This window comes from Monodon monoceros, unplaced genomic scaffold (assembly GCF_005190385.1).
Source record: "Monodon monoceros isolate NGI ecotype Baffin Bay Population unplaced genomic scaffold, NGI_Narwhal_1 Super_Scaffold_6, whole genome shotgun sequence".
NCBI lineage: Eukaryota > Metazoa > Chordata > Mammalia > Artiodactyla > Monodontidae > Monodon > Monodon monoceros.
Window position 1 is genome coordinate 83,417,351 of NW_021703783.1, and position 20,262 is coordinate 83,437,612.

At 47.8% G+C, this 20,262-nt stretch overlaps 1 protein-coding gene across 2 annotated transcripts in view; it reads left to right on the forward strand.

The window, feature by feature from the left end:
• The window catches only part of CHST11 (carbohydrate sulfotransferase 11), a 284,497-nt gene that overhangs the window by 115,415 nt on the left and 148,820 nt on the right, over positions 1–20,262 (forward strand). For both annotated transcript variants that reach the window (XM_029205565.1, XM_029205566.1), the window contains exon 2: positions 17,672–17,757. In XM_029205565.1, coding sequence (XP_029061398.1) covers positions 17,672–17,757 — 86 coding nt within the window. The remainder of the gene's footprint in view (positions 1–17,671; positions 17,758–20,262) is intronic.

A 20,262-nucleotide genomic window follows, 5' to 3' on the forward strand; every position in this document is an offset into this window, starting at 1 on the left:
CCCTGCATCGACAGGCGGACTCTCAACCACTGCGCCACCAGGGAAGCCCTCTCCCCCGCCTTTTTAAAACAAACTTCCATAAAGGAGGCACCTTTTGTGCAGAGGGATGAGACTGAACCTGGGCCTGTATTACCTAGGTTTGAGTCTCTGTTCCACCACTGAGCTCTGTGCCCCTGAGCAAGTCACTTATGTCCCTAAGCCTCCATTTCCTCATTGATAGAATGGAGGCGCCATGATTCATCTTGGGACCGTGGGTACATCACTGAACCTCTCTGATCGGGGATTTCTCCTTTTGAAAACAAGAGGCAGTGAGGATGCGTGTGGAAGGCCCACTGGAATAGGCATACAGCTAAACAAGTATTCATTGTTATTCATCCTGTGTCAGGAATGGGCTGTTTTACTCTTTCACCTCCAATGGAGTTTCAGGAGAATACGTCCATTCCAACACAGGTAACTTCCGATTGCCAGTGTGTTGGTGAATCCCCTGGGCGGCATCCCTGCCCTCCCAACCCCGATTCTGCTGCCGTGCTCACAAAACACAAGGTCGTTTGAGAAACTTTTGAGGCCAAATGTAACTGGAGATAAAAGCTAAATGTTCAAGGAGCCCGCTTAGCAGTCCCAGCTGACCAGAAGCGACGTTTTGGATCACCTACTGCTTCTGAATGGCTTGGGTCACCACACCCTCAATTATCACCAGCAGTGATAATTGAGAGGCACATGGAACGGTTATTTACAAATGGTTATTTGTAATTGAAAACCACAGATAATGGTCACATAAGGTCAACCCTAGGTAATCAGTCCCTTTTATTTCTTCTTTTTTAAAAATTTATTTATTTATTTTTGGCTGCATTGGGTCTTAGTTGCTGTGCGTGGGCTTTCTCTAGCTGCATCGAGCAGGGGCTACTCTTCGTTGCGGCACGCGGGCTTCTCATTGCAGTGGCTTGGCTTGTTGCGGAGCATGGGCTTTAGGGTGCGTGGGCTTCAGTAGTTGTAGCACGCGGGCTCAGTAGTTGTGGCTTGCGGGCTCTAGAGTGCAGGCTCACTAGTTGTGGCGCACGGGCTTAGCTGTTCCGTGGTGTGTGGGATCTTCCCGGACCATGGCTTGAACCCGTGTCCCCTGCATTGGCAGGCAGATTCTTAACCGCTGTGCCACCAGGGAAGCCCAGTCCCTTTTATTTCTGATAGACATTTGAAGAAAAGGCTTGAATTTTGAATAAAACCATTTGCTTTTTGCTGTCACGGCCCTTCAGTTATTTCATTAAGGGATTGAAGTCAGAAATCATTTGACTTTTCCCCCATACATTATAGATTTGGGGGATAAACTATCTTTGGGGATTTCTGTTAACAAGAAGGAAGAGTCTAGGCTTAAGCAAGAGTATAAAAGAAAATTGAAACTAAAAATTGGTTTCTCGATTTGACTAAAGTAAAGCCAAAAGCTTTGACTACATGCACGGGCCAGCATAGTGAAGGTCAGGGTGTTAAAACAAAAAAGTTTAATTACAAAGAAGTTTAATTACTTAAGTTTAAGTTCGACATTGGGCTGCCTGTTTCCAAATACCCTGAAGCTCAATTATGCTCATCGTGAAAAGCGTGTGTTGATGTTTATTGAGATCAGAAGGAAGTGAAAGGCCAAAGTGCTTTCCCTCTGTTTCTGTGGCCCTCCCACTTCTGTCCTGATTTCCCTCTCCGTGAAGTCACTCGCCTTTGACCTTGGACATCCAGGAGCTTACTTCTCCCATCAGAACCTCTTAGAAGCAGGTGCTTCCTGCATCCTCGCTCTTATGGACTTGGGTCCTGCTCCCAGGATGCTGACCTCCTTGACCTTCTGCTGGAGGAATAACCTCAGACTTGGTCAGATGGAGGATCACCGGGAAATCACCATGATCTATTAATATTTTTGAGTATTAGATATCAGTGTATGTATATATCTATTCATATATATGTCAAGCATAACTGTGTCAACGGTTTAACAAAGTTTATGGGAGAAAAGCTTGATAATTGAGAAAACTCTACCCCTATTTGTTGCTTTTGATGTTGTGGTTTTTCAAACGTTTCGAAAGCTGGTTGTTATTTGATTTAGTGGCTTAACATTGGAGACGCTGTCTGGGATTTCTGGCCTCAAAAATTCTATCACCTTGGGCTTCCCTGGTGGCGCAGTGGTTAGGAATCCACCTGCCAGTGCAGGAGACATGGGTTCGTGCCCCGGTCCGGGAAGATCCCACATGCCGCGGAGCGGCTAGGCCCGTGAGCCACAACTACTGAGCCTGCGCGTCTGGAGCCTGTGCTCCGCAACGGGAGAGGCCGCGACAGTGAGAGGCCCGCGCACCGCGATGAAGAGTGGCCCCCCCGCTCGCCGCAACTGGAGAAAGCCCTGACACAACACAGCCAAAAATAAATATAAAATAAATAAATAAATTTAAAAAAATTCTATCACCCTTAGGGCTAACGTCTTTAGCCACTTTGCTCTCCCCTCTGGCAGTGAAGTCCGGGCAGTTATTTGGAGGAGGGTTGGGTCTTATAATAAGGGTGTCTTTCTTGGTTCTGCTAAAGACCGCTACCCCACTCTGCCCTGACACTCACAGGGTGTGGTGGTTTCCAGTGTTATTCAGGCCACTGGTTCAGGGACCTTGGCGTTGTGATGAATGGCTTGGGTACCGGGCTATCTCAGGGGGCTGCTTATCCTGGAGCCTCCTGCCTGCACCTGAGCGAGCCTTCTCTTTGGGGTCATCCTCAGAGGGTACAGGGCATTTTGATGCTGCGGCACTGTGTCATTTGGACTTGAGGATATTTATCTTGGCTTGGAAAAGAAAGCATTAAATTTGCGGTCAGGGGAGACCGAGAAGGAGAGAGAGAGGGAGAAAGGCAGGGGGGACACATTCCTTCCAGAGGTTTGGACTTTAAGATGAGGCATGGGGATGGGGATGGGGATGAAGGAAGGCCCACGGGTCTGTGGAGAGCGTCAGGGATTGTCCCCACCATCATCCTCATCCTGTCCGATCGAGAAAGGCTATGACTGTAAGACGCCCCTCGGTTTCAGAGAAGTTAAAAACACGAGAGTGACGTGAATCGTGGTTGGCAACGTTGGTGCTTTCATCTCACGTAATCCTCTTAATCTTAAAAGGCAAGTTCTCTCGTTCACATCTTATCGGTGAGAAAACTGGGACACAGAACTTGCAGAAGATCACTCATCTGGCTCTAGTGTAGGAGCCGAGATTGAAGCAGGTATTCTACCACGCTTAGGGCTGACATCTTTAGCCACTTTGTTCTACCCCCTGGCAATGAAGTCCGTGGTGTTTGAACACTTTGATGTCAACATTTTGACCCAGCTGTGTCAGACAGATATGTTAACTCCATTCCATTACTTTTAGTAAGTAACTTAAACCTCATTGACATGTTTTCACATTATTATTATTATTTTTTTTTTTTTGCGGTACGCGGGCCTCTCACTGTTGTGGCCTCTCCCGTTGCGGAGCACAGGCTCCGGACACGTAGGCTCAACGGCCATGGCTCACGGGCCCAGCCGCTCCACGGCATGTGGGATCTTCCCGGACCGGGGCACGAACCCGCGTCCCCTGCATCGGCAGGCGGACTCTCAACCACTGCGCCACCAGGGAAGCCCACATTATTATTCTTCATAAGGGCTGGACCCAGGGTTGTGAAATGCTGCTTTCGGTGTGTTTCATGTCTACTCTGCTCCTCCCCCTCTCCTACATCAGGTAGATCTCTGTTGATAACATTCAGATAATAAACATTACCTGCTATATTAGTCTAGAGAATCTGTGAGTTACCGGCTGTGTGACCCTTTGCAGATACCTCTCTGCACTTGCTTCCTCGTCTGTAAAATGGGAATGATAACACTTACGTTTCAGGATGGGAGTGAGGAAGGGAAGGTTAAATAACGTTTACTAAAGTCCCTGGCGTTCGGCATGGTGTATAATAGGAACTCAAAATATGTTCAGCTTGTTCCTGTCCCCCTTCTCCCTGGGTTCCCGGATAGGAGGTGGTCACAAGCCCTGAACCAGAACCCTTTCTGACACACCTGGCCATGTCTCATATATATAGACAAGCAAGTGGCTCTCACATCCCCTTGTAACTGGAATCATTTGCAAACACCTCATTATTGTTTTACAGCTTTTTAATTTGCCTGCGCAAATAGAGCCTGCCTGGCTGACTTTGAAGGAATTTTCATATCTAAACGCAGCCTGTATGTGTGTGCTGCACCCCAAGGAGGCAGGCCTTCCTGCTTATCATGCCAGCAAGGATCTTGTGCATGACTTCCTTACTTTTCGGAGAAAAGATGGGACTCAGTCTCTCCATATTGTTGTTTGGAAAAAAAAAAAAAGTCTCAAAATGGGAAATATTTTCCTGGGGAAAATCGCTACGGTAACTCAGGTCCTTTCTTGCCCCTCCTTGGGTTCATTCCCATCCCATTGCATGTCTTCGGAGGGACTGTGGAGTGAGGTTCAGCCTTGCATCTTGGATTCCCTAAGAGGGAGGGAGGGAGGGAGATGGGAAGTGTGGGCGTGTGTAATAGGATACAGCTGCAGTGGTCTTTTCTCTCTGACCATATTTCGAGAAGAATAATATTTGAAGCACAGCCTAGCTTCCCCCAAAGGCCACATGTGCCTCTTCTACCCCCATCCTGAGCCTCCCCTGCACTCTCATGCACCTGCCTCATCCCTCCACTACTTGGTGGTGGCAACATAAATCACACTTCAGCAACTTATGGCCCTGAGACATGCAAAACTTAAGTGCTCCCAGTTTTCAAAGACCTATTGGGGAAGACTGTCCACATCAGTGGCTGCAGATAATTTTGGTGTCGTCTTTGGGAAAATTCCAGCTTTTTGTTTAGAATGTCTCTGGCTTTCCAGTAGCACCTTTAACACTGAGAGCTGATCTGGATCTAGTACTATATTGAAGCCATCATTTTTAAGTGTGATAAATGATATACAACATGGAAGAAAGGCACGAGGCACCCTGACAACTGTTTTCATTTTTATATGTGTGTGCATTCACCTAGCCAAGATCCTTATCCTCATAATATTATGAATTCTGCTGCTTTCATTTCAACCTCTTTTCCATATCTTCACATTATCACTTTTAATAACAGTATCATTTTTTGAGTAGTGAATATACTGTGATTTGTTAATGATGTACCTACGTGAACCATGATTTATGAAATTATTCCTCTGATCTTGGACATGTTAGAGTGTTTACAGGTTTTTCCCATCAGAAGGGAAATATTATAGTAAACATCTTTGTGCATAAACCTGTTAGCTTCTGTTGAATTGTTCCCTTGGTGTAATTTCCCAAGAGGGAAATTGCTGGAGTTGAAGGCGGTAAACATCTTCGCAGTTCCAGTGATGTAGCGCCTATGGGGGTATTTTTAAAATCAGTGTTCTCTCTGCTAGCGTCTTGTGCCAGAAACATATCAGAAGAAAATAATACAAGTGAACAATTAAAAAGATAATTTCCATCTTTAACTCATCTAGACATATGGAAATGAAAATGTGGGTTTGCGTAGATGGGTGGCTGGCTGCCTTGGAAGGCTCCAGCTCTTTATTACTGTGACTATGTCTTTCATTGTGGGAGACAATCTCTAGCTGTCTTGTGCTTCTGGAGAAAAGGTATGCACACTGTCTGTTCACCACCCCCGCTTCAGCATCCTGAACCTGCCTTACGCTCATTGGGAGCAGAATGGTTAGACCTCCATCGTATGTCACCAACTGACGAGAGTTCCTCTCCCATCCATGAAATAACCTAGTGTCCACAGATTAATATGTGTATATCGTATGTACAACAGTTAGATTTTGGGTTGGAATAGAAGAGGATTTTGAGGTGCTCTTTTGGGAGACAGAAAAAGGAGGTACTGGACGTCAGGGATGGTTAGCTAATTGTAGCTTATTGAGGACTTATCTCAGACCAGGTGCTGTTCCAAACACTTGACATGGAAGAATTTATTTAGTGCTCAAAACATCCCTACTAAGTAGGCATATCATTATCCCCATTTCACAGATGGAGTAACTGAGGCCAAGAGATTATCTTGTCAGGGTCACACAGGACATGAACCCACGTGTATTCGTTTCCTAGAGCTGCCATAACAAAAGTACCGCTGTGTGCGTCTGTCTGTGTCCTCCCTTCTTATAAGGACCAGTCATTGGATTTAGGACCCAGTCTAATCCAGGACAACCTCTCTTAATTTAATAACATCTGCAAAGACCCTATTTCTAAATAAGATTCCATTCTGAGGCTCTGAGGGGACATGAATTGAGGGGGGCAGTATTCAATCTACGACACTGTGGACAGGGTGGAGAAAAGAGAAAGAAAGCAGGAGCCCAGGCAGGAGCAAGTTTTGACCAGATGGCCCTGAGAGAGACACAGGATGGGCGACAGTCCCCTTGGGCCTTTGAAGAGGCTGTGAGCCGGGAGCGAGTGGAGGAACCCTGTGCAAGAGATGGGGGTGCCCGGCACAGCCCGGCTGCATCAGCGTGAAATGATCCTGCCCGGAGCCAGCTAGCTTTGTGGGAATGTCTTTAAGGAGTAGGTTTGGGGTTAATGCCCTGCCATGCTTCAGTAGCTTAAGGAAAGGTTACCTAGAATATTTACCTTCTCAAGCAGTCGAGTGATTCATTACACCGTGTCTCTGAACCTGTGGGGGAAGCCCAGAGGCAGACATAAGTGTCTCCAGTCGTAAAGTCAGACTTGGAGCACCAGCCACAGGGAAGAAAGTATTTTGGCATATCATCTTCATCACTGCAAAATAAATTTATAAGCATTCCAAGAAAACTGCAGGGGAGAGTGTAGAAATTCTCCAGCAGGCAAGGAAAGGTAAATGAAAATTCACTGTACCATGCCCATTAATTATTCCTTCCAGGTGTGTAGAACGTAATTAATACGATGTGGACTGCCATGCTGTCTCTCTTGTTTTATTTAGGTGACCATAAAAGGTTATTTATAAGGGCTTTCCTAGGTTAACTGCCAATTTAATTCCTTGGACTGTGTTTTTCCACAGGCTCTTAGGTTTCTCAACAGTAAAATTCATCCACCGCTGTAGGGGCTTTCAGGAATTTGTGATGAGGTTTGGGTTGGGGGCTGCTTCTCCTTTACCTGAGATGCTCAGTGTCTCCACCCTGAGACCAGCCCGAAGGTGCCAATTCCTGTTAATCCCCTGTTAATGTGAGCGTTTTCATGTCACTGAGTGTGACAGTTGTGTACAAAAGAAGCTTTTAAAGAGCTTTAGGTTATAAATCTAGCAAGCTAGGCTTTAAGTTAAGAATCTTACTCTGCGACTCATAAATCTAGTAAATTTTTTTTTTTTTTTTTTTTTTTGCGGTATGCGGGCCTCTCACTGTTGTGGCCTCTCCCGTTGCAGAGCACAGGCTCCAGACGCGCAGGCTCAGCGGCCATGGTTCACGGGCCCAGCCGCTCCGCGGCACGTGGGCTCTTCCCAGACCGGGGCACGAACCCGTGTCCCCTGCATCGGCAGGCGGACTCTCAACCACTGCGCCACCAGGGAAGCCCATCTAGTAAATTTTAAGTTACATTTAGGGTAGCCTTTGATTAATCATTGACCCTTGAACAAACTTCACCTTCTTTTAACGTTTTAGATTGCACTTAAAATCTCATATACTTAATGTCCTTTTTGAGTACTTCAGATGTCTGATTAACAAACAAATAATATAAATCTAATACCTCAATGACATTGTTTCTTAAATGCACCAATATTATATGTAAACGTAGAAAATTTCAACTTAAAATCTCAAGTCAAATAAATTGTTCAATTAAATCCTTCTTATTGGTAAGGCAGGGTAACTCCTCCTACTTGAGTGGGTCAAAATCTTAAAAATATTAATCTTATGGGTTTTCTTCTTAAACATTTCTGTACTTATTTTAAATAATAGCCATATTGAGATATAATTTACATATAAACTTCACTTACTCTAAGTGTAGAAGTCATTGAATTATAGTATGTTTGCAGAGTTCTACAACCATCACCACAATCTAATTTTAGAACGTTTCCATCACCCTAAAATGAACTTTCGCATCTATTTACTGTTCCTTGCCTCCCTACCCCCAGCCTTAGACAACCGCTAGCCTACTTTCTGTGTCTTTATATTTGCCTGTTTTGGACTTTTTTGGTACTTAATTTGAAATCATGCTGGGTTTTTAAGGAAGCAGTTTTGATGTCTCAAACAATTTTGGGGTCACCTCCTGCAATTTTTGGGGTTACTGCCTCCATGGCTGGAAGCGTCTTTGTGAGCCGACCCCTGGCCGGGGAGCTGAGCTCTGCCTCCGAGTGGGGGGGCTCTTGTAACCCATGACCCAGACTCAAGTCACTTACTGCCTAATTTAGATGTCTCCCCACGGAAGACCAGACCCCATCTGGTGGCTTCATTCCATTCTGATTCCCTGCCCACACACTGGGCTCACTGCTGTAAGACCCAGTGAAAGTAACAGCTGACTGCAGACCGTGGTGTCTCGCTCCAAGGCCACGGTTCTGAGGTCACGCCCAGCGAGCCACGCTCCTGTGACCACCTAGCATCCTCACAGCGCCCACTCATAGGCCACCAGTCAAGGCACTCCCCCAGCAGCTTCTTGGCCCATCTCAGGTTCACGCTCCGTGTCCTGGTGAGACAGCTTAGAAAGCAAAACCCCAGCAGGGACTCAACCAGATATTTGTACCTCCACGTTCATAGCGGTATTATTCACAGCAGCCAAAAGGTTAGAGGCAACCCAGGTGTTCATCAGTGGATGAATAGATAAACAAAAATGTGGATATACATACAGTGGAATTTCATTCAGCCTTCGAGGGAGATTCTGACATGCTACACCGTGGATGAACCTTGAAGACATTATGCTAAGTGACATAAGCCAGACACATAAAGGACAAATACTGTTTGATTCCACTTACATGAAGTCCCTAGAGGAGTCAAACTCATAAGGACAGAAGGTACACTAGAATGGTGGTTGCTAGAGGAGAGGTGATAAGCGGGCAGGTGGGTCACGTGGGCCTCCTGGGCCATAGAAAGGACTCTGGATTTTGTTCTAAGATGGTGGGGAGACTTTGGAGCAGAGAGGATGTTGTGAACGGGTTTATATTTTGAGAAGATTATTCTGGCCACTGATACGGAATAGGGTAGGGAGGCCAAGACGGCAGCAGGGAGACCAGTTAAGAGGACTTCGTCCTAGCCCCAGGGGCGGTGATGATGGCTCGGACCAGGTGTTTGGGACCAAGATGAGCTGATGGGGGGAGTGGGTGATGGCAGGTAAGGCACAGGAATTAAGAATGACTCCTGGCTGTTGAGTCTGCCCAGCTGGGTGCATAGTGGTGGTGTTTACCGCAGTGGGGAACATCGGGGAGGGGACGTTTTAGGGGTGGAAGTCATGAGTTCTCCTTATCAGTGTTTATTGCATTCAGCAGCCCCAAGCTGAACCTAAACGAGCACTCTTATCCCTGACCTGATTCTTTCAAGATGTCTAAGTTGGGGAGTTTTAAACCATGTCTCACGACCCATTGGTAGGTTGTAAAATCACTTTAATGAGGGCTTCGCTGGTGGCGCAGTGGTTGAGAGTCCGCCTGCCGATGCAGGAGACACGGGTTTGTGCCCCGGTCCGGGAAGATGCCACATGCCGTGGAGCGGCTGGGCCCGTGAGCCATGGCCGCTGAGCCTGCGTGTCCGGAGCCTGTGCTCCGCAACGGGAGAGGCCACAACAGTGAGAGGCCCGCGTACTGAAAGAAAAAAACATCACTTTAATGAGTTGTACTAATATTAAAGAAAAATAGAAGAGAATAGAAAATATCAGAGCATCACATGTAAACTGGGTTCAAAAGGAGAAAGGGACGAGAAACAGGAGTCCCGAGACCCTTGTTCTAGCCATACCTCTGCCTCTAATGAGCCATGGGGCCTGGAGTGAGTCCCTTATGCCCCTGTGTCCATTGCCTCACCTGTGAAATGGGGCTGGGGTGAGGAGGGCTCCGCTGGATTCACCCCATCCTCCCCCCTTTTCTCTCCTTCAACTCTTGCATGCTCTCTCAGTAGGCGGACCACGAACCGTACTGGCCAGAAAGGTCATCACTGAGCTTTGCTTCCTGCCATGTCTGTTGTTCAGTCAGAACCAGTTCCGAGGGTGCTTCTCCCCAGCTGTACATACCCAGGCCCTTCACTGGTGTGGGAGTCATTGCACCAGCCGGTCTCTAAAGACCCTGCTTGTCCTAGATGTGCCTCTGTCTGCACTAACCTATCTGGTCGGCAGCTGGCTGCACTTGGGCAGGGACCTTGTGCTTTTTGGAAGCCGGCACAACCCTCTGCTCTGGGCACGTTTTCACAGAAGGGCCAGGATCATCTAAAAGAGGGGGTGGTTTGATTGCCATGGATTTTGGTGAGTGTATGTGATAGCTGAGTTCTTCTCCCGGCAGGTAAGTGTTGCAGTGTACACAGTATATTCTTCAAAGCCGAGTGTCAGAGTCCCTTAGTGGAGGGTTTCTATGTAGCAAATCTCCTGGCTTTTAGATGCAGCTGTGCTCTTTCTCTTCTTGTGTTATACCAAGCGCATTCACCTAATTCTTAGATTTAGACCCTTGACCTTCATCTCTGCAAAGTTTAATTCATTTTAGTTCTACAGCCACAGGTTAGACATCAGGAGCTTTGAGGAGCTTACAGTAAGTAGGAGGGGAGATTGACATGGGAATTAACTATAGTAAGGGTTCAGATTAGTCCCAAGTCAAAACCCCAGATCCCTCATTATTCTAGCTGCTTGTAGGGTCTCCAGTAAGGAGAAGCAGATCTGGAGATGTTTTTGAATGGCTCTGGGATGTCCCTGTTGGAGGGACTGTGAGAAGGAAGGAATAGGAAGTTGGAAAATTGAAGTTTATTAATCAGGTATTAATGGCAGCTTAGGCTGTACCCGGCTCCCACCTCAGTGTTTGGGGCTCCTGAAAAGTCACCTGTGAACACAAGTGTGCTGAGTGTCTATAAAACACCGGAAGGTCCTGGTTAGCTGGAGAACACCGGATCAATATTCAGGACTGCTTTTTTTTTTTTGCGATACGCGGGCCTCTCACTGTTGTGGCCTCTCCCGTTGTGGAGCGCAGGCTCCGGACGCGCAGGCTCAGCGGCCATGACTCACGGGCCCAGCCGCTCCACGGCATGTGGGATCTTCCCGGACCGGGGCACGAACCCGCGTCCCCTGCATTGGCAGTGGGACTCTCAACCACTGCGCCACCAGGGAAGCTTATTGATTGATTGATTGATTGATTGATTTTTTGATTTTGGGGGGCTGTGTTAGGTCTTCATTTCTGTGCGAGGGCTTTCTCTAGTTGTGGCGAGCGGGGGCCACTCTTCATCGGGGTGCGCGGACCTCTCACTGTCGCGGCCTCTTCCGTTGTGGAGCCCAGGCTCCGGACGCGCAGGCTCAGCGGCCATGGCTCACGGGACCAGTTGCTCCGCAGCATGTGGGATCCTCCCGGACCGGGGCTCGAACCCGTGTCCCCTGCGTTGGCAGGCAGATTCTCAACTGCCGCGCCACCAGGGAAGCTAGGGCTTTTTTAACCTGCGGTTCTCCAGGGAGACCTCCTGCTGTCCTGTGCTTAGAAATTAGGAACTTTGAGTCAGAAGGGACTCAGACATCTTCTGGTTTGACCTCGTCACCTGACCAAGGAGAAATCTGAGGCCCAGGGAGACTGCGTTCAAAGGGGGGAGACGCTTCGTGTGGTGGCAGAGCTGGGGGATCAGGCCTCTGACTTTTCCCATGGATGGTTCTGGGTGCCAGGTCCCAGTTAATTTTACATTTTCATTTAATTCCCACAACCACCCTAAGATTTAGGCATGATTGCTGCATTTTAACATTGAGTTTCAGAGATGAGGACATTAAGCCAGTGTCCCAAGACTCACCCAGAACTTGAATCCGGTTCCGGTGGACTCCACCTACTGAACCTTCTCATTCCACAGGGTGCTGCTGGGTGACCATCTCATCCCCGTGCGCCTTCAGCACAGTGACGTCTGAAGTGGATGGGGGAGAGCTGTGATGTAGGGCCTTTCAGGGCGAGCTGTGGGTCCCACAGCTGAAAGTGGCATGGCCCGTCCTGTCGGAAGTGGCTGCCTCTCAGGGAGTCGGGTATCGCTTGCCCTTCTCCTGATTTGATGAGATTGACTCAGACACTGCCGCATTCCAACATCCTTTTGACAGATGGGCTGGACCGTACTGGACCAGGGCACCAGCACGAATTGGTGCATTGGGAGAAAACACCTCTGTAATTGCATTACTGCTGTGCGCTCAGAGCGTGCAGTGACAGAGGAAGCATGCCCAGGCTGTTAGCAGATGAGGGGATTTGAAAAGTGTCCGGAGTCTGCTGAGTGTTAGGGCTGTTTGGCCAGTGGGAGGAGTGCAGACCCATCTGGACTTGGGTGATTTAGTACAGAAGTGCCTCACCTCGAATGTTGAGGGAAGTGAGAGCACTGATTTTTGTGGTGGGAGCTCTAAGTGTAAATGCATCTTTGCCTGCCTTTAGCGATAGCATGATAAGGTGATGAAGACCTCCGGTTCCAGAAACAACTTAGGTTTGAATTTGCTACCTGCTCTGCCATTTGCTGGCTGTGTCATCTCGGGTGAGTTACTTAATCTCTCTGAGCCTCTGTTTCCTCAACAGTCAGATGGGAATAAATGCTATTATTCAGTATTTCTCACTAACAGGGTTTTGATGAGAATTAAATGAAGCAACGTAAAAACAAGGCTTAGCCTCAAGTCAGGCATCAGGTACTTGGTAAATTCTCGATAAATGCTAGTTCTCATGATTATTATTATTAACTATTGCTGTATTTTATAAGACCTGAGTTCCAGCCCAGGCTCTGCCGCTGGCTGCTTTGGGGACCTTGGCAAGTGTTTCAGCTCTCTGAGTTTCTTCTGTGAATTGAAGGACTGAAATCCAGCGAGAATTCCAATGCGTCAAAAGCAAGTTTCCACCCCGGATCCCACAGCATTTTAGTTTTATGTCTTTAGACCCAAATTAACTGCACAGGCAGGGTCACAGGGAACCACTCAGGGAATGAGACGGGCTGCCCTCCTTTGTCACCCGGTAACCTTCTGTCACCTGTTCTCAGCTGACTGAGAATGGAGCGTCCACTTAAGAACATTCTCTTCGTCATAGCATGACGCGGCAAACTTGGGTGGCTTGTTTTTAATTTTAGCTTCATTCATGTATGTTGGAAAAGTGACGGGTCCTGACGTACAATGATTTGACCTACGATTTTTTAACTTTACCATGGTGTGAAATCGATACATATTCAGTGGAAACTGTACTTTGAATTTGGAATTTTGATCTTTTCCCCAGGTTAGGATATGTGATCTGATCCTCTCTGGTGAGGCTGGGGAGCTGCGGGGACCCACAGATCCTGGTGAGCACGCGATCACCAGGATAAACAACCGATACACTCATAGCCATTCTGCACCCAGACAGCCGCTCCGTTTTTCACTTTCAGTACCGTATTCAATAAATTACATGAGATATTCAACACTTGATTATAAAATAGGCTTTGTGGGGCTTGCCTGGTGGCGCAGTGGTTGAGAGTCCGCCTGCCGATGCAGGGGATGCGGGTTCGTGCCCTGGTCCGGGAAGATCCCACATGCCGCGGAGCGGCTGGGCCCGTGAGCCATGGCTGCTGAGCCCGCGCGTCCGGAGCCTGTGCTCCGCAACAGTGAGAGGCCCGCGTACCGAAAAAAAGAAAAAAAAAATAGGCTTTGTGTTAGATGATTTTGCCCAGCTGTAGGCTAATGTAAGTGTTCTGAGCATGCTTTAAGTACGCTAGGCTAAGCCATGCTGTTTGGTAGGTTAGGTGTATTAAATGCATTTTAGGCTTAACAATATTTTCAACTTACGCTGGGTTTATTGAGACATAATCTCATCCTAAGTCAAGGAAGATCCGCGCACCCAACTGTTTCTGGGTCCAAGAAATCATACTGTGAATTGAGCCAATTAGATTCTTATAAAATGGTCTTGCATTTCATTGATTTGAGTTTTGAAAGGAGAAAGCAAGTGCTGTAGCTAAATAAAACTTGTGGTGGCAGGTGGGCAGCGGAAGGCCACCGTTCAGTGTCCTCAGGGACTCTCCTTTCTTAGGGCTTTTGATCATCAGACCTTTCATTTTCAAAGGAAAAAAATAACAGCAGCCTGTCGATACTGGCAGATTCCTTTTTCCACAGCAGGAAACAACCTGACGAGTGTAAAGGAAGCCTTAAATCCTAGATCATTGATCATTCACTCAACCTCTTTGAGTACCTACTGTGTGCCAAGCATCAGAGAAACAACACAGATAAGATGGAGAGGGTTTACTTACTTAATGTCTGGCATATCCTAGGTGCTTAATAAAAATTTCAGTAAGAAAATGAATATGGGCATTAACTGTTAGTAGTTTGGCTGTCACATCACATCATTTTGATGACTCGTGTAACACTGGGTTACATTTTAAATCACCTGTCCTAGAAGCAGTCAGCCAACCAGGTCTGGGGCCAGGAGGAAACCGTTGAGATGGTGGACTTGACGCCTGCCGTTGGTCCAGCATAGCAGCCGAGAGCATGGGCTGCCTATGTCAGAATCCTGTCTTCATCTCTTCCTAGTCACGAGACCTAGGCGAGTTCCCTAACCTTATTGTGCCGCAGTGTTCCCATCTGTAAATTGGGGACAGTAGTGGGCCCACCCCATAGGATTGTTATGTGGATTAAATGTGTGCTCTGCTTGGTGCACTGTGGGTGCCCTCCAGATGTTAGCTGCCACCCTCTGCGTGTGGTGGTCACTCGACCTCCTCTGATGCATTAGGCACACAGGATAAATAAACCCATGTGCGTGATTGCTGGCCCTTCCTTTGCCTCCCAGGCCTTAGCAAGTAGGTCCTCATTGCTATCATTTGGGTATGAAAGAGCTCAGTCATCAGGTTGGAGTCTCAGCTTGGCAACTTTCTCCCTGCATGGCCTTGACCTTGGTCAAGTTCCTGAGGTTAAGGGAGGCTCAGAGAGGTTATCTGGAAAATACAGGTACTTCCTTTACTGTGTGAAGGATTATGCTGAACCAAGTGCCTGGCGCACAAGGCGTACTCCGTAAATGGTGGGATTGTTATCATCCCCATAAAAAGCACCTAAGGACCTGGCTTTTGTGGCCTGGGGTGCCAGAGCTGGTTGGTGGGGCCCCCACTGAAGTTACAGGCTAGGCCTGCAGGAGGCCCCGAGGCCGGCCGGCCTTGGGAAAGGGCCCACACGGTCAAACCATTTTAAAGGCCTTGTAGTAGAAAAAGAAACCAATTAAATAATACTGCCCCCCATAAAAGCTGAGTTTTAATGGGTTCTGTGGTGGGGTTTTCTCCGTGGCGGTCTCATAGCCATAGGTCTTGGGGAGACGGTCTGCCTCTATAGGGACAGTTTAATCTTGCACTGCGTGGGCATAATTTTACAAGTTTTACGGCTGTTTTGTCTCCCCTGAAGTGTTGCTGTGTCCTTGTGCGCTGAGGGCAACCTGCGTGCAATTAACAGTTTACCTCGTTTTGGGTGGAAATGAAAAGTGAAGTAATAAATTAAAGAAAAACACAAGGTGGATTTTTCCCCTCTTGTGGAGACACCCGTGGAAGAACAAAGAACCAGTGTCTTCCCGGACCACTTACTCAGATTCTAATGGCTTTTATGTGTAGACATTTGCCCGCAGGATCCCCTCCTCCCCAGAGAGGGCTACAGGGCACGTTGGGTGTGTTTGGGGCTTGTACTGCCTACCCCAGGGCAGGGGTCAGCAAACAACTGCCCAGGGGCCACATCCAACCCACCGCCTCTTTTTGTGAAATGATTGGGAAAAGAAAAAAATCCAAAGAAGATTTCCTGACACATAAGAATTACATAGACTTCAGGTTTCAGTGCCAGAAATGGAGCTCTATTGGCACCTCATCCCGCCCGTTCGTTTGTGTGTCGTCTGGAGCTGCTTCTGCCCTGCCCCAGCTGAGTTGAGAAGTTTCCATATACTGTGTGGTGCAAAGCCAAATACTCTCTTGCCCTTTATGGAAAAGGTTGGCTGACCCTGCTCTAGGAGGTAAAGGAAGTGAGAGAAAACAGCTTCAAGTTTCTTGGAATTGATGATTTATTCTCAGGGTTTCCATGGGGCTCAAAGTGACAAGTCAAGGGGGAATTGCATGAGGAGTCAGTTCTCCTGGAGACCTTCCAGAGGAATCAGCTGCTTGTGGAGATGGCTCTCCTCGCTATTCTGACCTCAGGTTGGCTTCTGAGCAGAGGGGCCTGAGTTATCCCCCTCTGGCCAGCCCTCCCCGTCTGCCTGGCTTTCCTGTAAGACTCCCGAAGCCTGGCTTGAGGTCTGGTAACTTCTCATCAGCTCCCTTGATGATTCGAGAATAAAGAAGTTTCCACCTTCCCTCCCAGGAGGCAAGCGCTTTTTGTCATAAATTCTGTGCAGACCTAGTTGATGATCTCCAATAGCTTCAGAAATTTGTAACAGACACTTTTTGGCCAGTCCCTGGCTTAAGCATTCTGCATATAGTAGTAACTCATTTAATACTCACAACGAACGCAGGGAGTGAGGTCCTCTTCTCACCCCCATTTTACAGAGGAAGAAACAGGCACAGAGAGGTTAGGTATCTTGCTTAAGGTCACACAGCAGGTGTGAGGTAGAGCCAGGATCCAAACCCAGGCTGTCTGCTCAGGAGTGTCCTGCCTACTGCCACTACACTGGGGGAATTCTTTAGGCCTGTGAAAGGATCTGCTTTCCTTGTTCCCCCCCTGCCCCTACAATGTCATTCCACAGGAAAACGGCCTCCTATATGAGAAGGAAGCACTTGTTCCTTCGTTAATTCATCCCCCCCCCTCCTTCTCCCTCCCTCCCTTCAACAAATAATTGTCAGGAGGGTGACTATGTATTAAACTCTGTGCAAGGGGCTTCACAAGTGAGGGGGTTTTGTGAACAAGAAGAATGAAAAAAGAATCTTTTTTCCTTTGAGAAACAGTTCTTAGTATCCTCAAAGCTGTTGGGTTTTTGAGAAGTTCACTTAATTCCTCCTCTTTTATTCATTGTAAGTGCTCATCCTTACAATGAGAACCATAAACCGTAAATCTCATCCAGAACCATAAACCCTCATCCTTTCTGCCTCAAGCTGATATTGTCATTAACAATAATGTAATGTACAAGAGGCTTTGGGGAGGCCGGCCCTCTGACTCACCCAGTGGGAAGAGCCCGCCTGGGGAAGGCCCTGCGCCGTTCTCCCCCCTGACACCCCGAAAGAGGGCTCCCGCAGGGGCTCGGGAGCCAGGAATAAGAGCTCGTAACTGACTGTGGAGGGAGAAGGCTGCCGAACTTTAAAAATATCACCAAGTCTGGCGTTGGTAGAGCTCGCTGTCTTGGGACAGCAGTTACAATGTCATCTGCAAAAGTTCAGGGTTTTAGGTGCCTGTCTTGTTTTCTGAAGGATTTGCTGGGCAGAATTTTCAGCATTATTTATGTCCTTCTGGGTGTGGACAAGCCTGAAGGCCAGGGAAGACCCATGGCACCAGGCAAAGGATCAGCTCAGCCGGAAGCCTGTTCTCTCTCTTCCTTCCCCAACTGTTTCTTCTTCCCTCCTCTGTTGCCCTTTTCTTGGTCAGACAGCAAACGCTTGTTGCTTATTTCTGATGCGCCTTCACTTTCTCTCCTCAGTCATGCGGAGGAGCCCCTTCGGTGTGGACATCTGCTGCCGGAAGGGGTCCCGAAGCCCCCTGCAGGAACTCTACAACCCGACCCAGGTAAGCCCTGGAAACGTCCTTGCTTCTCGGCTTGGTCTCCATGTGTCAATTTTTTGGGGGGCGGAGAGGGATTGAAAAACGCCCAAATTCTGGTCTTTGGGGATTTGAAACTTCCCTCCACTGCCTGGCAGTTTACCTTCAGTGGTTGCTTTCTTGGTTACCCTTTTGCCCTAGAATGGCTCTGAAATTCTAGTGAGAGGTATTTAGAATGAGAGGAGCAGCTTGGTAGAGTGTGGGGCAGAGCTTTCAGACCTGCCCAGGTTTGGGATCCCTGAGAGCCATACAGTTGCAGGTGCCAGGAAGGGGACTCTGAAGTTGCAGAGCCTGCCAGGCTGTGCAGTCTCCCCCGTGACACCCCCAAAGAAGGCTCACATGGGGGTGAACTCAACACCCAGCTCCCATATCTGGTTATTAGAGCCCAACGATGTCCCCAAGAGTTGCACCTCACTGCGGCAGTTTGACAGGACTCCCTTGGGTGGGGAGACTTTTTGCTTAAGTGACTGTCACAGTAAGTTGGACTTGATTATGAAAAGAGTTCCTCTCTGAGCAAAATAAGTTCCAACCAAGGTAAAGGGCCCTCCATGGAAAGCTAGGAGCAAAGGGAGGAGGCCTGGTTGCCATGGTGATGGCCTTGTGGGCGTGTGTCGGTCTTGACATGGAGACTCCAAGGCTGGTCCTTTTGCGGGAATATGAATTAGCTTGTGATGCCAAGAACTGGTGAATGAACAGCTAGTGGCCCATTAGCTGACTTTGACAGCTGGGGAGAAAGGGGGGAAAATGTACTGCTTTGGCTGTAATCTTTGAACTTTATTTTGTATCAAATTCTTGATTTAGTATATCTGGGGACCAAGGTGCTTGTTAGAGGAAGAAACTGCTTGGTTCCCCAAAAGTGATGAATTCCCAGAAGTCTTGCAAAGGGACGAGCCTGAGAACTTTCTGATTCCACATCTCTATCCTGTCTTTCACCCGTACTCCTGTCTGGAAAAATGGGCTCCTGAATTTGTGCAGAATGGGTGGCCTAACCATGTTAGTTCACTCCCCTATCCGCCCACCACTTTGGAGCTCAGTGTGATGGGGCCAGATTCGCCAGGTGATTGCAAACTCAGATTGCCTGAGGCCTCCTTTACTGGGTTCTCTGGTGACGCAGCAGGGAATTTGTATTTTGTTTTGGTTTTGTTTTTTTTTAATTTTTATTGAAGTATAGTTGACTTACAATGTTGTGTTAGTTTGAGGAATACCGTATAGTGATTCAGTTATACATATATATATATATTCTTTTTTTTACATTCTCTTCCATTATAGATTATTACAAGATATCGAATATAGTTCCCTGTGCTACATACAGTAGCTCCTTGTTGGTTATTTTGTATTTGGGTTTTGTTTGGTGCCCAAATAATCTGATTATTACAGGCTAGTCTCCCAGCCTGTTCACACATTGGTCTTAGGGAAGAGGATTTCTGGTAAGCCATGTTGAAAACAACACATGCTATTGAGATGCAAAGCATCCCTCTCTTTTAGTTGACATCCTCTGTTCTCAGATCATTTTCTACGTCAAAACCAAACCATTGAAGTGCTCCTTCTTTCCTGAGGAAATTTTATGGGCAGCATATGGGTGTCTTGGGAGGAGCTATTTCTGAAGTAGATGCCCCTGTGGACAGGAAGTCCATGGACTGTGTCTGCGCCTGTCACTATTGTGTCCCTGTAGTGGGTGGCCCCAAATATCTGTGACTGAAAGAATGAAAGTCCAGGTTTAAATTCCTACTTCACCTCCAGCTGGTTGTGCAACCTTGCATACATGATGAGTCCTCTATAGGGGTCAGCTTTCCCATCTCTCTGGAACGTTGGGAGGATGAAATAATTCTGATGTGTCAGGGGCTATGTAAACATAACCCGTCATCACCACGGTCATGAGAATGGCTTCACTCGTGGAAACCTTGATTTTAAGAGTCAGACCTGGGTTTGAAGCCTGGTCTCCTCATTTATCAGCTGTGTGAATGGGCACAAGACATGTAACCCCTCAGAGACGGCCTTTCTCCTTTATAACACGGTGCTGACAATTCCTGCCTTGCAGCCTTCCATGAGAAGATGTGCCTAGCTCAGTGCCTTTTATGGAGTTTGCTCATTCCCAGATTCATTCATGCATTCACTCATTCATTTCTTCACACACTGTTACGAGTGCCCACTACGTGTAGCACAGTGTGCCATAGAAGGGTGAGCCACAGAAGGGTGAGCAAGGGGCTGTGTGTGGTTAGCCTTCCATGTCTGGTTCTCCTTGTTATCCCAGAGCTGGCTTGAGTGGGTTATCTGGTGAGGGGGACCCTGCTTGGTCCATTTGTAAACCAATCAGAGGAGAGAGAACCTTCCTGGGTAGAGCTCATCCCTTCCATCTGGTGATGTTGGGTTCAGATGCTCACTTAGAAGCCTAGGACCCGGGAGGGAAGATGGGGCTGGAGAGGCAGCTCTGGGAGCCATTTGTGAGAGCCTAGGTGGGTGAGTCGTCAGCCT